Here is a 16,706-nt window from a genome sequence, read left to right as displayed (position 1 = left end):
GATTTCTGGGTTTCACATTTACTTTTTTCTACAAGCTGCAGTCTATGACTTTTGGAAATCCAACTAAACCAGCTTAAGATGATGAACTTTTGGAACATGATTTCTTGTTCAAGCTAGGTAGTTAAACATGTCTTAAACCAACTTGGACTAGATACAGACCAGCTACTTTTATTAAGGATGCATTACATTGATCAAAAGTGGCATTTATAATGTCTTAAATAAAATAAAATAAAGGCTGTTCTTTTGATTTTTCTGTTCATAAAAGAATCCTAATATATATATATATATATATATATATATATATATATATATATATATATATATATATATATATATATATATATATATATGTGTGTATTTATATATATATATATATGTGTGTGTGTATATATATATATATATATATATATATATATATATATATATATATATATATATATATATATATATATATATATATATATATATATATATATATATATATATATATCACTGTTAATCTGTTTTCAACATTGATATGTTTCTCGAGCAGCAAGTCAGCATATTCAAATGATTTCTGAAGGATCATGTCACTGAAGACTGGTGAAACTTTTTGATCACAGGAATAAATGACATTTTAAAATATATTCACAAAGAAAACCAGCTTGTTATCCACCGAGATCATTATTGAGTCTTACCTGGACACGACCAGAGGCAAAATCAACATCTTCAACATTCTCATCAACAGCTCTCCGGGGAACTGGAAGTATTTCACTTCCTGAAAGAGAAAAAAAGACAGTCACGACTAGTTCAATGAAGTGGTTATAACATCCTGCAAGTGCTGTTCCGTGAGACTGTTCGGGGTACTAGGTTATTCAGTTATTACTTTCATTCTGTAGAAATGAAAAGGCCATCAGATGTCATTTTGACAGTTAAAGCCCATACAATCAAAAAATTTTGGGCTTTTAGTTTGAATATGTTAGCCTTTTATTGGCTAACTGAATATGTTAGACAGTTATTGATAAGCCACACACACACACACACACACACACACACACACACACACAAAATGGTCGTTCCGTGGTTCTTTGGGGTGGTCAAGGTACAATATAGCACCACTGCAGTACAAAGAATCCTCTAAGCCCATGTATAGTTCTTTAAAGGTTATCTCTCTTTTAGTGTCTTTTTTAGTTTTTTAGATCAAAAAGGATAAAAATATAAAAAAACACAGTGTTGAGAACCACATTATCTTCGGGAAATACACTTTGCACCCCAAACAATGACAAAATTAGCATTTAGAAGATACAAGCATTCAAACTTAGTCTCTCATTCATTTCCACCAATATGATCAATGCTTTTGATGACATCCCTCTGCGCTTCTTATCAGATTTTCTGCCCAATCAGATGCTCTCTAGAATCCAAAGCCCCGCCCCCTACATTATAAACAGATGCTTAAGCTGCTGAAATCAGTCACTTATCTGCAACATTTACTATTTTCATGATGAATGGCACATGGCGTACTATATAGGGCATAGGGAATGATTCAGACAGTGTAAATATGCTTTCCATTGAGGCGAATGAAGTCTAGTTTCACGTTATAATAATATAATAATAAACTTTATTCTTTATTCTATAGCGCCTTTTAATTTATATCTCAAAGCGCTTCACATAAACTGTATGGACTGAATACAATAGAATGAAACAATATAAAATACATTTAAAATAAACATTAAAAAACATACATTTAAACAAGTTGAGTCACTTATATGCTAGCCTAAAAAAGTGGGTTTTAAGTAGAGATTTAAAACACAAAAAGAGTTAGCCTGTCTAATCTCTCTGGGAAGAGCATTCCATAATTTTGGCGCATGGGAAGAGAAGGCCCGGTCACCCATAGAACGTAAACATGTATGAGACACATGAACGAAGACAACGTTCTGGGATGTAGTTACAAGGTCGGACAGATATTGTGGCGCCAGACCGTGCAACGTTAGCATAAGAATTTTAAAGCTGCTCTCCGTGTTTTTTTTGTGTTCAAGATTTACAAAAATGATAAAATGAGAATGTACAGCATGAATCCATTTTCTAAACCATGTTTTTGTCTTACCCTGAATCATTATGGTACACTTTTAATAAGTGTTTATATTGGGACTATTTCAGGCCAGACTGGTAGGTACTGCTGCGGAGGAGCACAGTCCCTGCGTGATCCGCCATAGACAGTAGCTCCGGCTGCAATGTTCTTCCGCAAGATGCACACAGTTCTGTTTATTAAATACATTAAAGGGTAAGTTCACCCAAAAATGAAAATGATGTCATTAATGACTCACCCTAATGTCGTTCCTCACCCGTAAGACCTCTGTTCATCATCAGAACACAGTTTAAGATATTTAATATTTTAGTCTCAGAGCATATGCAGTCAGTGCCCACTTTACTGTCCATGTCCAGAAAGGGAATAAAAACATCATCAAAGTAGTCCATATGTGACGTCAGTTAGTTCATTAGAATCTCTTGAAGCATCGAAAATTTTGGTCCAAAAATATCAAAAACTATTATTTTATTCAGCATTGTCTTCTCTTCCGCGTTCCTCCAAAAAGAGTCAAAAGGTGTGAATCGATCAATGATTCGGGTCGCCAATGTCACGTGATTTCAGCAGTCCGGATCACGTCAAAATGCCAGACTGCTGAAATCACGTGACATTGGCGACCCGAATCATCGATCGATTCACTGATTCATTAACCGTTTGAATCTTTTTGGAGAAACACGGGAAGAGAGGACAATGCTGAATAAAGTCGTAGTTTTTGATATTTTTGGACCAAAATGTATTTTCGATGCTTCAAGAGATTCTAATCAACCAACTGATGTCACATATGGACTTCTTTGATGATGTTTGTATTCCCTTTCTGGACATGGACAGTGAAGTGGGCATTGACTGCATTATGCTGTGGGACTAAAATATAAAATATCTTAATCTGTGTTCTGAAGATGAACGGAGGTCTTACGGGTGAGAAACGACATTAGGGTGAGTCATTAATGACATCAATTTCATTTTTGGGGGAACTAACCCTTTAACCACTAGTGCAAAAGGTTACGGACTGCAGCTTTAAAATCGATGCGGAACCTGACAGGAAGCCAGTGCAAGGACTGCAAGATAGGAGCAATGTGCTCACTTGTCCTGGAGCTTGTCAGGATGTGGGCTGCTGAGTTTTGTAACGTTACGTAGTTAGTGTCCCGTGAACCGCCAAAGCTCCGATCCAGAGACCCGATAACGCAAATTAAGAAATTATGCCTCTGTTGCTTAACTTCAGGCAGAAATCAGCTGGAGCCAGCAGATCTTATTGATCTGCCTAAACGCTTCTCTTCATCGGCCAAAACTGAACAAACTGCCCAGCAATAATGCCCAAATATCTCTCTCTCTCTCTCTCTCTCTCTCTCTCTCTCTCTCTCTCTCTCTCTCTCTCTCTCTCTCTCTCTCTCTCTCTCTCTCTCTCTCTCTCTCTCTCTCTCTGGCCAGTCAGGACTCTGAGAAAGCCTCTTTGCTGTAAGCTGAGAGCAGAGGACTGCCAGAGCGGAGACATTAATCCATCTTAAAACTGCAGAGCGACACTCCAGCGGCTGCTCACAAACATGAAAGAACATGAAAGAAGTCTCTTCTGCTCCCCAAGCGGCATTTATTTGTTCATGAATACAGTAAACCAGTAAAATTGTACGATATTATTAGAATTTAAAACGACTATTTTGATGTGATTATATAGTCAAATGTAATTTATTCCTGTGATGAAAACTGTATTTTCAGCATGATTACTTCAGTCTTCATTGTGACATGATCCTTCAGAAATCATTCTGATATGATGAATTAATGCTCAATAAACCGTATTATCAATCATTTGTGGGGCATAATATTTGTGTGAAAATGTTTTAAAAGCATTTGAGCAATCTATTAAAAACATTTATTTTAAATATAAATCTTTATTATCTATATTTATGCATCCTTGCTGAATAAAAATATTAATTTCTTTCCAAAAAACTCAAACTTTTGAACAGTAGTGGACATGAGGTATATATTAACAAATCCTCAATCCACATTTGGTAACATTTCAGTATGGGGGGGGGGGACATTTGCCTCAATAAACTCTTAATTTACTGCTTAATAGTTACTACGGTAGTTTTTGTAGCATTTAGTTTAGGTATTGGGTTGCTAATAAGCAACTAGTCAAAGGTAGGGTAGGTAGGAATGGTCTAAAACACTTTTGTTCAAATTTGTTTAAACTTTCTTTATATGTCAATACATAATTAAAATGTAAGTACTCTGAAAAAGAGAGTATAAAAATCAAGTAACTCTAGACTGTTTAATCTGCAATAAACACAGCTCATTATTTTTGTTCGGGACAAAATAAGGGATTGGCTTGGGCGACTGTCAGTCTCTCTCGCTACCATGGCGACCACCGCTTTCGCTACAGGTTCCGCCCACACAAAATGCACGGTGCCGGGTTTTGCAGTCAGCGAAGGCAAACAATGCAAAAAAAAAGGAAGACAGTAGGCCTACATGTAAAGGCAATCAACCCATTCTCACTCCCAAGGCGTCAAAATCCGAAGCATGGTCAAGTGCCTTCCACGTCACAATGAAGACGCTAAAGGTGCCCCATGGCGTCCTTTTTCGACGCGCTGGGTGCTCCATTCATTTCAATGATAAACCTTTGGCGTCATACACAGACGCATTTAATTCTTTGCGTTTGTAAAAGCAGACATGATTTTATTAATATTTAAAGGCTACTTTTATATTTTGGAGCAACTAACTCCACTCCTACCCTAAACCTACCCACATCTTAACAATATAAAACACATAACAGGCAAATTAATGTACAGTAACATGTATTTATTGCAAAAACTGACCAAAACAGTATAAAAGTTTTAACTCATGTTACATTCCAAGTCTTCTGAAGTCATACGATGTCTTAATGTGAAGAACAGAGTTGATCTTGATGTTTTAATCGCTGAAATGATGATCCCGCTGCCCCGTGAACGAACTCATTCATATCTCATTCAAATAATTTAAAAGACTCCTGAGCATGATGCAATTTCATTATGAAATCTGAAGTACGGGCGGCAATATTTGAAATTTGATGTGTTCATGATCTTCGGCGGATGGAGATGCTGATCGCTTTTGGGGGATTTCTTCATGCAAGTTCCATCGTTTGGCCTCGGAAAACTTGGATTATTTAACTTTTTTTGAATAATTTGTGGATGCAGTCGTATGTTATATCCTGTGTTTTATATCATGTTCACACAAATGGGTACAACTCTCTGTGTTTCTTGAACAGAACAACCTCTTGGACATCAACCAATCCGGCTTCAAAAGTGGCCATTCGACTGAGACTGCCTTGCTCTCGGTAACTGAGGCACTGAGACTGGCAAAAGCACCTTCCAAATCCTCAGTGCTCATTCTGCTGGATCTGTCTGCTGCTTTTGACACAGTTAACCACCAGATCCTCCTGTCAACACTTAAGAAGACGGGGATCTCAGGAACTGCTCTCCAGTGGTTCAGGTCTTACCTCTCTGGTAGGTCCTACAGGGTGTCATGGAGAGGTGAAGTGTCTAAGTCACATCATCTAGCTACTGGAGTTCCACAGGGCTCAGTCCTTGGACCACTTCTCTTCTCCATCTACATGTCATCATTAGGTTCTGTCATTCAGAAACACGGCTTCTCCTATCACTGCTATGCTGATGACACTCAACTCTACTTCTCATTTCAACCAGATGATCCTACAGTCAGTGTTCATATCGCTTCCTGTCTGACAGACATTTCTGGCTGGATGAAGGAGCATCACCTTCAGCTCAATCTTGAAAAGACAGAATTACTTGTTGTCTCATCCAACCCAGCACTTCATCAAAATTTCTCCATTGAGCTCGGTTCATCAACCATAACTCCTTCCAGGACAGCCGGGAACCTTGGAGTTGTGATTGATGACCAGTTAAACTTCACTGACCACATTACTGCAACAGCCCGGGCCTGCAGATTTGCTTTATACAACATTAGAAAGATTAGACCCTTCCTATCAGAACAGGCTGCACAATCACTATCAAACCCTTGCAGCTGATCCAGAATGCAGCGGCGAGAGTGGTCTTTAATGAGCCGAAGAGAGCTCATGTTACACCTCTCTTCATCAGACTGCACTGGTTGCCAATGGCTGCTCGCATCAAATTCAAGGCACTAGTTCTTGCCTACAAAACAACCACTGGCTTTGCACCAATATACCTAAACTCACTTGTTCAGACTTACACACCCTCCAGAAGCTTGCGTCCTGCGAGTGAACGACGCCTCGTTATTCCATCCTAAAGAGGCATGAAATCGCTCTCACAGACATTTTCCTGGACCGTTCCCACCTGGTGGAATGACCTGCCGATCTCAATTCGTGCTGCCAAGTCTGTAGCCATTTTTAAAATACATCTTAAGACACATCTTTTCCAACTGCACCTGATCAATAAAGAATAGCACTTAACTATCCATTACATTTTGTTTGTTTGTCCAAAAAAATTAAATAAAAATTGTGTTCTCTGCTCAATTAACTGAGACTTCTTACAGCTCTTACAGGTTGTTGGCTTTGTTTGTTTCGTTGCTTCTATTGCTCTCCCCATTTTTGTAAGTCACTTTGGATAAATGCATCTGCTAAATGATTAAATGTAAATGTAAAATGGGTAGGTTTAGGGATGGGGTGGGGTTGGGTTACATGTTAAAACGTGTCTAAATAGTGTAAATAAAATAAATGTAAATGAAATTATACTTGCTGATTAAATTGAGAAGTACACTCCAACATGTCATAATGGCAAAATTATAAACCAATATAAAATGTCAATAAATAAATCTCACCATGACGATGATATTCCCATACCCAGTGCGTCTGTGTATGACGCCAAAGGTTTCTTATTGAAATGAATGGAGCACCCAGCGCGTCGAAACATGACGACAAGGGCCACCTTTAGTGTTTTCATTTTGACGCAGAAGGCACTTGACCATGCTTCGGATTTTGATGCCTTGGGAGTGAGAATGGGTTGAGGCAATGCACAGAAAGTCTTTGGATAAACAAAGAAATCAAACGCGAGTAAATATCAGCGTGGCTTTCCAACGATGGTGAGAACTGAGGGACCTGAAAAATGACTCATTGCTGGCTGTATTTCTGCTGGACAGGTAATCTTTCATTTTGATTATACATTTTTTTGGTTTATGTTTTCATGAAGCATGTATCAAGAGCACATGAAGCTGCCTAATATAGCTAACATAACATTACTTAGCATAAAGTTACAATATTATACACTTAGCCATTAGTAGAGATGATAAATACTCAATATGCTTAGCTCAAGTTGATCGCTGTTGTGTTGAATTTCGCAAAATTTCACTTTAGATAACAAAATCCATGTGTACTGTAGGAGCTAGTACACCGCATCCAGGAACTTTTTTTTAGGACTAAGTTAGCTTTAGCTACTACTAATCAACAATGCTTTCATCATGCAAACTCTTACATGCAAAACATAGTATGTGTTATGAATCTTACACGAAATTCATCTTCATTACAGTATAACTGATGTTATTGGAAAAACATGTATCAATGCTACCCGTTTTTAGCTTTGCCTTACAAATATAACTAACTTGTTACCGAAATCAAACAAAAATATATTTTAAACTTCACCAGTATCGGTATTCTAGCTTGATAGTGAGTACTAAAAGACATCTTATATATTCATACTGATAAAGTTAGATGTTTTATTACATGTGAATCTGACATGATGTCACTACATGTACTCCGCTCCTCTCAGGTAAATAATGCACCTTCCAGCTGATTGGTCGGTGAGGCGCGTTCATGTGTTTTGGGGGCGTGGCTTTGGTAAGAGCCCAGAAGGGAGAAGGTGGAGTGAATGGAAATAATGAGCTGACTTTAAAACAGTCGTGAGAGGTCTACACACACTCAAATTTTATACTTTCTTTTTTAGAGTACTTACATTTTAATTATGTATTGATATATAAAGAACGTTTAAACACATTTGGAAGAAAAGTTTTTTAATTAATTCTTACCTACCCTACCTTTAATAGTTAATAACTGAACCTTAAAATAAAGTTTTACCAAACATGGACACTGTTAAAGAACTGTTTACACAAAAATATTAAAATTGGTTTCAAACCAAACAAAAAATATGCATTTTGCATGAAAAGTGTGTGCTTTAGTGTTCTTTAAAAATAAATGTCCTGCTCTGACATTTTTAACCTAATGCAATGAAAGTTTTTCAAACTCTATGGAGAGAATTGTGTTTTCCTAATACAGCAAATGCGCAGTACATATCAAAGTGACCTCGCTGTTTCCATTACTGATTACTTCTTACAGAGGCCAATCATTTCTGAAGAGGAACTGCTGCTGGGAAAGAAAATCATCCCATCAAAAGTTTTCCCTTCTGCCTGTTGCAGTATTATACAAAATCCATAATATACAATGGAGCAATGATTGCCCATCCATTATTTCTTTAAAAACATCTCATGCTTTGTTTTTCAATGCCTATTTTTTGCTGCAAAATCATGATATGCCTTTGTTCCTACACTCTGAGAAGAATTACAAACCATTGATTTGTGCATAAGTGGCTCATCTGTGTGCGATAACAGAGGCAGATGGTGCACTTGTTCTCCTAAAGCGTAATAAGGTACATCATGCTTATTTTTAATGGTTAAACAATGGCTGGGCGATATACAACGTACAGATGCTTCCTGCGAGACCTTGTGTTTAAATGGTAGAAACTGCCTTGTGTTGTTTTCACGTTCTTTCAGAAAGAGACTGAAAACAAGAGCATGAAAATATATTGAATGCAGGATATTTCCTAAACTAGTCAAGATGAAGAAGTTTAGTTGGTTACAGTTACATTTGTTAACTTTAGTTAACTAACAATGGAAAGCACTTCTAAACCATTTATTAATCTTAGTTCTGAGAAACATTGTTGGAAAATAACTCACTTGTAGCCAATCAGCAGTGAGTTGTGAAGGGGTAGGTGCCTGTGTTGCATAACATGTCTGTTCATTTTTTTATAGGGGTAGGGTGTGATCCTCTTGTTTTTTTTTCTTTTTGTTTTTTTTGATCGTTTCAAATAACAACATTTCTCAGAAATCATTGCACTGCACCTTTAATGTTAATTTCAACATTTACTGATACAATATTAAAATCTAAATTTGTAACTATTAATGTTATTTATTGGACATGAGCTATTAACATTTACTAACAGCAACTGTTTTATTATTAATAATAATTGACATTTACAATAAATACAAAATAAAAATGCTTTTTATTTATAACCTTGAAAACAAGATTAAATATAGCTGCAAGAAGCAATTATCGGGGCCAAGCACAAAGCAAATGACAAGTCCTGGCAACATGGCTGTGAGTTTCAGAACAACTGCAACAACAAGCAAGAAAATACATTTTAACATGATTTTAGACAAAAAGTCTGAACAACCATAAATATAGACACTAGTAGGGGTGTGCATTGGCACTGCCTTCACGATTCGATTCGATTACGATTCACCAGGTAACGATTCGATTCAATTCGATTCTACGATGCATTGCGATGCATCAAAATTCTACTGCACACAAAGCAAATTTTTCATCAGTCATGAGGCAATACAAGCAGATATTAAACAACAGATTGTATTGGCTGCTATGTGTCTCCTGTATCTTTGACATAAAAGTTATTAAATAAAATAAAATGTAATTAAATAAAATTAAATAAAATGCAATTAACCCTTAAATGCATGACTGTTTCACCATTCTTACATGTTCGTTAGCCACCCAGATCTATATTTAACATGGATAGACCTCTACCTGTCCTGATAATATATAAAACTCCTGATTTTAGAGTAACAGCTACAGAAGAATAAAATAAAACCTATTTCGTTACCTTTTGGAGCTTGGAAGGATTCATTTTGAGCAGATGTTTAATACCATCATTATCTGTCCTCGTCAGAGTTCGTTTACCAGTAGATTCAGCATCTGCGTCATATTCGCGATCTCGAGCATATTCTCCAAACTCATTTTCAACGTCTTCAAAATCAATATTTTGATCACTGACAACTTCTTGACCACATCCATCATCAAGAGACAGTGACACTAACATATGATTGTGTTTAGTACTTGCTCTCTGAAGTAAATCACTGAGCCATTTCAAGTTTTGCAGATTATAATTATTGTTTCGTTTTCTGTCAGAGGTAACTATGAGTGAAACGTCACTTCATCATTGGGTGTCAGACATTGCCACCTTGTGGAATAAAGGGGAATTGCACATAATCGATTATGGCACTTTGCCGCATCGATGCTGAATCGTTCATGCCCCGCATCGCGATGCATCGCCGAATCGATTATTGTTGACACCCCTAGTCACTAGTGAAATTATTTACCACATTCAACAAATAGGTGGCGCTGTGACCAAATTGATGCAGTGTGTACAGAGTGAGGTGACAATGGGTGCGTTTACATGCACGTTCTTAAGCCGATTATGCCCAATAAGCTGACAATGAACATGATCATGTAAACGCGGTAACCTGTTTTCTTTTATCGGAGTAAGGTCATAAACGGCGTACGCATAACCCTGTCGGAACAGGTAGTTTTTTGCCTCTTACCTCGATTTCACGATGCATGTAAACGCACTAAGCTGCTTTCTGTCGGCTTATTGAAGTGCGCATGTGTGATAGGTGTCAAAAACACAAACTTACAGCAGATTTAAATGCATCCAGACAGAGCGAGCTAGCGTTTTGCATGAAGTAAGGACATATATCACAAACGCAGACTTGTTTAAGACCCAGAAAATTGTAAAGAGGTGTTCTCTTTTCTCATGCAGCAAAGTAGAAGAGGTTCAGTCAAAACGCTTCATAACTGCGTAAGGGTTAATATGAGCCGTAAATCTCCCGCTGACACGGTGCACGCTTTATTGAACATCATAACTGACGTAACATATAAAAAACTCAGAGTCAGATATATTAGGGACAGGTGACTATTATTATTTTTGACGGCACTACAAGGAAATAACCCGGATTACAAAAGTCATGTAAACGCAGTTAACTTGTCCGTTTAATGGTTTGCATGTAAACAGGGAAAACTGGTTATTTCAATAAGCTGATTTTTTGGAGTTGTCAGCTTACTGGTGTGCATTTAACGCACCCAATGACACATGCAAAGTTTGGCGTTATTATGCCAAACCATTGCAGAGATATAGCCTCAAGAGTCATTTTGGTTATACAAAGTTATACGAAAACAGTTTGGCCAAATATGTCATATATGGAAAAAGACACATACCGAGTTTCATAATGATACACAGATGTGTTCGTAAAACAGAACATTTTTGGACTAAATTCAAAATGGCAGATGCCCAAAACACTTGATAAGGGTAAAATTGGGTATCGCACAGCTCGGCATGCTGCACTGAATCTATAGAGTTTTGGGTTAGGGATTTTTGGCCAAAGCATTCAGAAGTTATAAGATAAAAACATTCATATCTCCTGACCACTAGGTGGCACTGCACCAAAACTGTGCAGGTTGCCTCAATTTATGGTTAGGATAACACACACCAAGATCAGAATACGCTAAAACGTTGCGGAGATCGGAGATCGGCACTCGTTTGCGCGTATTCAAAAACAATTTGACCAATCAACTTTCATCCCATCCCTTTGTGTCTGCATTGTCCAAAAATGATCTGGTTAAATTTTTGTACATTTTTGAGAGACATCTGCTCAGGCAGACCTTAAATGCACTATTCTCAAATCAGCTATTAATAAAATCAAATCACAGAAATAGATAGATTACTGGGGAAGGTCGTCCAAGTGAGAGAAATCAAATAGGATGTATATATCCGATGAAATGTATTTGTAGAAGAATGTCAAAAAAAAAAGTTATTTCACAAGATCATGTCCTTTTTTGATTCATTTATCCAGAGCTTCACGAGTTCACACTTACATCAAATGAATAGAGTGAAGATAATGCGTATTTGGCGTGCTGTCCAGAGGATTATCTGACGGGCTCCATTGCTTAATTGGTTTAATGATCTGAATGTGCTCCTCCCGAAATTAGTTAATATAACTTCACACCAAAATGTTATTTTCTGCAGCAAAAGTTAAAATACTGAAAAGTCTCTTAACCAGTGGGCAGACCTAGAATAAATGAGCAAAGATCTACATTTATATTCTTTCCCAGAATATTGTGGTCTGCAATGTTCTTTCAAAACAACTTAATTCTGTGAGAAGACCAGATACAATGAATAAAATTACCAACTGATGATTTGAGGGGAGAGTTTTGGGTCTATTTTATTTCTGATATAAGGGATGATATGTAGCCAACATATTATTTTAAATTGAATATCACAAACGTCAACCAGTTGTGAAACTGACTGGTTTGCAATGCATCAGACATACATAGCAGAATATCATCTGCATAATGTGAAATACTGTGTTGTTTGTCACTTATTGCAGCCCCTCTCAATGAATCATATCTTAGCATTTCTGCCAAGGGTTCAACGGCTGGGGCAAACAGCAATGACCAAAGTGAGCAGCCCTGCCTGGTGCCTCTACCCAGAAGAAAATCATTAGATCTGAGGCCATTTCCGGTTGAGGCAGATGAATGTTTTAATGTAGAGCAGATGCATCCACCTCAAAAACTTGTCCCTGAACCCAAATTTCTGCAATAAAAAGTACCACTCAACATGATCAAATGCCTTCTCGGCATCTAATGAAATAACTTAAGGTTCAAGTTTTTACTTCTGTGAAATATTAATCATATTTAAAAGCCTTCTGACGTGACTAGAACTAGACTGCTAAATGACTTGTTGAATTTACTTTAAAAATATGTGGTAAGTGGTAGCACACAACTATATTGAGCAATTTTTTACAAATAACAATTTAGTTATATGAACAAAAAAAATGCAAGTAAAGCTGGCACAATTTCTTTGAGTAAATACAAACCATTTGAATTTGTCACTGTTACATAATATTTATATGTGCCGTTTACTTAATTATGTAAAGTGAACAGTTATCAAATTTCATTTGCCTTTAAAAAAAAATTAATAACAACAAGCATATTTAAAAAAAAAAAAATGAAATGCTAAATTAACTCATTGGACAAACTAAAAATATTTAATGGAGAGTAGGAATGCATCCAATGAATTTGTGTTTAAGTGCCCACAGCCTAAACACAGGCTCCACTCTTCTTCATAACGGTAACCACAAAATTACAAAAACTCCTCAATGTCCAACATAACTGAACATTAAACACTAACATAAACTAATAACATCTTTCCCTTTACTGAAAAAAACATAAAATAACACTTTTATCCATACATTTTTCTTCTAGTGCAGTCTCTTGCAACGCATGCTGGGAACTACAGATCCACTGCCCAGTTAGTTTTGTCAGCACGAATATTCCATGTAGTTTTAACGCAAATTAATTAAGTAAACTTCAGTTTTAAATATATATTAGGTGATTGAACACAAACATATCTAATTTCGACACAACTTAATTAAAATAAGTAAAGTACACATCATTTAAATGTGTCTTATCTATGAAGGGCTAATCTAATCTAATCTGATCTAGCTAATCTAAGTGCAAATATTTTTACATTTATTTATAAAATGAAAACTGACTAAATTAACTCTGAAGTAATTCAAACGGAAATTTTTTTTTGATGACATCATCTTACACTTGTTCATCCAATCAAACGCTCTCTAGAATGACAATGCTTCACCACCTAATGCTGTCACTTAAAACTAAATGGTTTTGCCTATTTTAAAAAGAAGGACAAGCCCTTTAAGAAATTATATCCCAACTGATTTCCAAAAAAATGTAATAAAAAGCACATATTTATTTGTTGTTGTTTTTTATGTATAACCTTAACCTTTTGGTTTCTCCATCTAGTATGAGATGTTTACAAGCAGAACAATAATGAGTCCTTCTAGCATTCTGCTGTGCTCTAAAAGCCACTCCATGATTTTACGCTCAAGGTTTTTTTTTTTCTTTAAACTCTAAAAGGAATTTAAGTGTGAGCGCTTTAGTGTCCTTGCTGAATGGAACATATTAGTTGATGTTTAAATGGTTAGTTCACCCGAAAATGAAATATCTGTCATTAATTACTCTCCCTCATGTCGTTACAAACCCGAAAGACATTCTTTCATCACACAAATTAAATAGCTGTATAATTTAGTGTTCTGGTTCAGTTGCTTCAATTAAATACATACATGTATTAAATAAAAGTCATAAATGCAATCCAATAATTTGCCTTATAGCTACAGTATATTATGAACATCAGTACTAAACAAATGTGGTAACTGATTTCATTCTTTGGAGCCACTTTATATTAGGTGGCCTTAAAGGGGGGGGGGGGGGGGGGGTGAAATGCTGTTTCATGCATACTGAGCTTTTTACACTGTTAAAGACTTGGATTTCCATCCTAAACATAGACAAAGTTTCAAAAACTAATGTTGGACGTTTGATGGAGTATTTCTGTGTTAAAAATACTCCTTCCGGTTTCTCACAAGTTTTGGAGAGGTTTTTTCGAGTATGGGTCGGCTTGACGTGAACAGAGCGGAAGGTCCTTGTATGGGCCGTACGGGCTCTTCTCCCGTTAGGGTGCGCGTGACTAGAGCGAGAGAGGAAATGCAAGCCGTAAACAGTCTCTCAGGTGCAGATCCAGTCGTCTGTAAAAACTAACGTCGGTTATAGTCCGCGCCGCGCTCCACTTCATTCCTCCACTTTGACATTAAGTGACTTCAACGCTTCAGCACAGCATTCCGGGAAGGCAGCGCTGCATTTGAACTGATTTGAACGCAGAAATGCTTCAGTCGCATCGCAAAGTTGATCTCCACACTCCAAGAAGTGTGTTTTTGACGGAGCTGTCCCAGCGATAAAGGTTCGGTCCTGCTTTGGAAGCAGCCGGTGAGTTAAACTCCTTCAAATGTCTGTGCTGTTGCTTATCGTCGCGTATGTGCACATTAGTAAACGACACGATCGCGTGCTTCATCATTCAAATGCGCTAACGGACTTCATTGTCGTTCTCTGTATAACGTTACACTAGTCTAACGTGCAAAACCGTTTTGCTTGCTACTAAGGTTTGGTCGCATACAATAGTCCATAAACCGAATCATGTCCTCATAAACTGAGAGTAAAGACAAATGTTGACAGGCCATTAATACAGTCCATACCACAGAGACGGACGTCCTGCTGTTGCTGTTTCTATTTCAGCCTCCGAATTAGATTCTGGATCATATATCTATTAGCTGAGATCGATAGCAAGGGTTTCTCCAAGCTTGAGGACGTCACCGCTTTGCCCATTCGTCATTCTTTAGCTCCGCCCACACGATACGCCTCCAGGCGCTCGTTTTTTTCCGGAAAGACTCGGTGCAGCCTATATTTCTTTTACAAATATAATAAAACTAAAGACTTTTCGGAGATATGAAGGATGCAATACTACTCTATAGGGACTCAAGATTGACATGAGATTGACTGAAACTGAGTGCCCCCCCCCCCCCCCCCCTTAACTACTATGTACTAACATTGTAATTAATCATTTGACACAATGCACTTATTGTGTACATACATGTTTTTACATTGTTGTTACATTTTAAAAATACCTGCATGTAATTACGTCTGTAATTAATTTCTGTAGTTATATTTGTAATTACACAGTTGGCACTCCCCTTACAGCTAACCCTACCCTTAAACTGAACCACACCACCACACCTGACCCTAACTCTACCCTTAAACTGAACCACACCACCACACCTGTCCCTAACTCTACCCTTAAACTGACCCACACCACCACACCTGACCCTAACTCTACCCTTAAACTGACCCACACCACCACACCTGACCCTAACTCTACCCTTAAACTGACCCACTCCACCACACCTGTCCCTAACTCTACCCTTAAACTGACCCACACCACCACACCTGTCCCTAACTCTACCCTTAAACTGACCCACTCCAACACACCTGTCCCTAACTCTACCCTTAAACTGACCCACACCCACCACCACACCTGACCCTAACCCTACCCTTAAACTGACCCACACCACCACACCTGACCCTAACTCTACCCTTAAACTGACCCACACCACCACACCTGTCCCTAACTCTACCCTTAAACTGACCCACACCACCACACCTGACCCTAACTCTACCCTTAAACTGACCCACACCACCACACCTGTCCCTAACTCTACCCTTAAACTGACCCACACCACCACACCTGACCCTAACTCTACCCTTAAACTGACCCATACCACCACACAAGTAGCCTTAGGGTAGGCTTTAAGGGTAGGCTTAGGGTCAGGTGTGGTGGTGTGGGTCCTTAACCCTACCCTTAAACTGACCCACACCACCACACCTGACCCTAACTTTACCCTTAAACTGACCCACACCACCACACCTGACCCTAAGCCTACCCTTAAACTGACCCACACCACCACACCTGACCCTAAGCCTACCCTTAAACTGACCCACACCACCACACCTGTCCCTAACTCTACCCTTAAACTGACCCACACCACCACACCTGTCTCTAACTCTACCCTTAAACTGACCCACACCACCACACCTGACCCTAACTCTACCCTTAAACTGACCCACACCACCACACCTGTCTCTAACTCTACCCTTAAACTGACCCACACCACCACACCTGACCCTAACTCTACCCTTAAACTGACCCACACCACCACACCT

At 37.9% G+C, this 16,706-nt stretch overlaps 1 protein-coding gene across 1 annotated transcript in view; it reads right to left on the bottom strand.

The window, feature by feature from the left end:
• Positions 1–16,706, bottom strand: part of slc1a7b (solute carrier family 1 member 7b) — a 113,628-nt gene that overhangs the window by 82,495 nt on the left and 14,427 nt on the right. The window contains exon 2 of the mRNA XM_067445533.1: positions 678–757. Within this exon, the coding sequence (XP_067301634.1) occupies positions 678–757 (80 nt within the window). The remainder of the gene's footprint in view (positions 1–677; positions 758–16,706) is intronic.

The sequence above is a fragment of the Pseudorasbora parva genome, chromosome 6 (genome assembly GCF_024679245.1).
Source record: "Pseudorasbora parva isolate DD20220531a chromosome 6, ASM2467924v1, whole genome shotgun sequence".
Lineage (NCBI taxonomy): Eukaryota > Metazoa > Chordata > Actinopteri > Cypriniformes > Gobionidae > Pseudorasbora > Pseudorasbora parva.
Note: the sequence above shows the minus strand (reverse complement) of the source record. Positions and strands in the feature narration are given on the sequence as shown.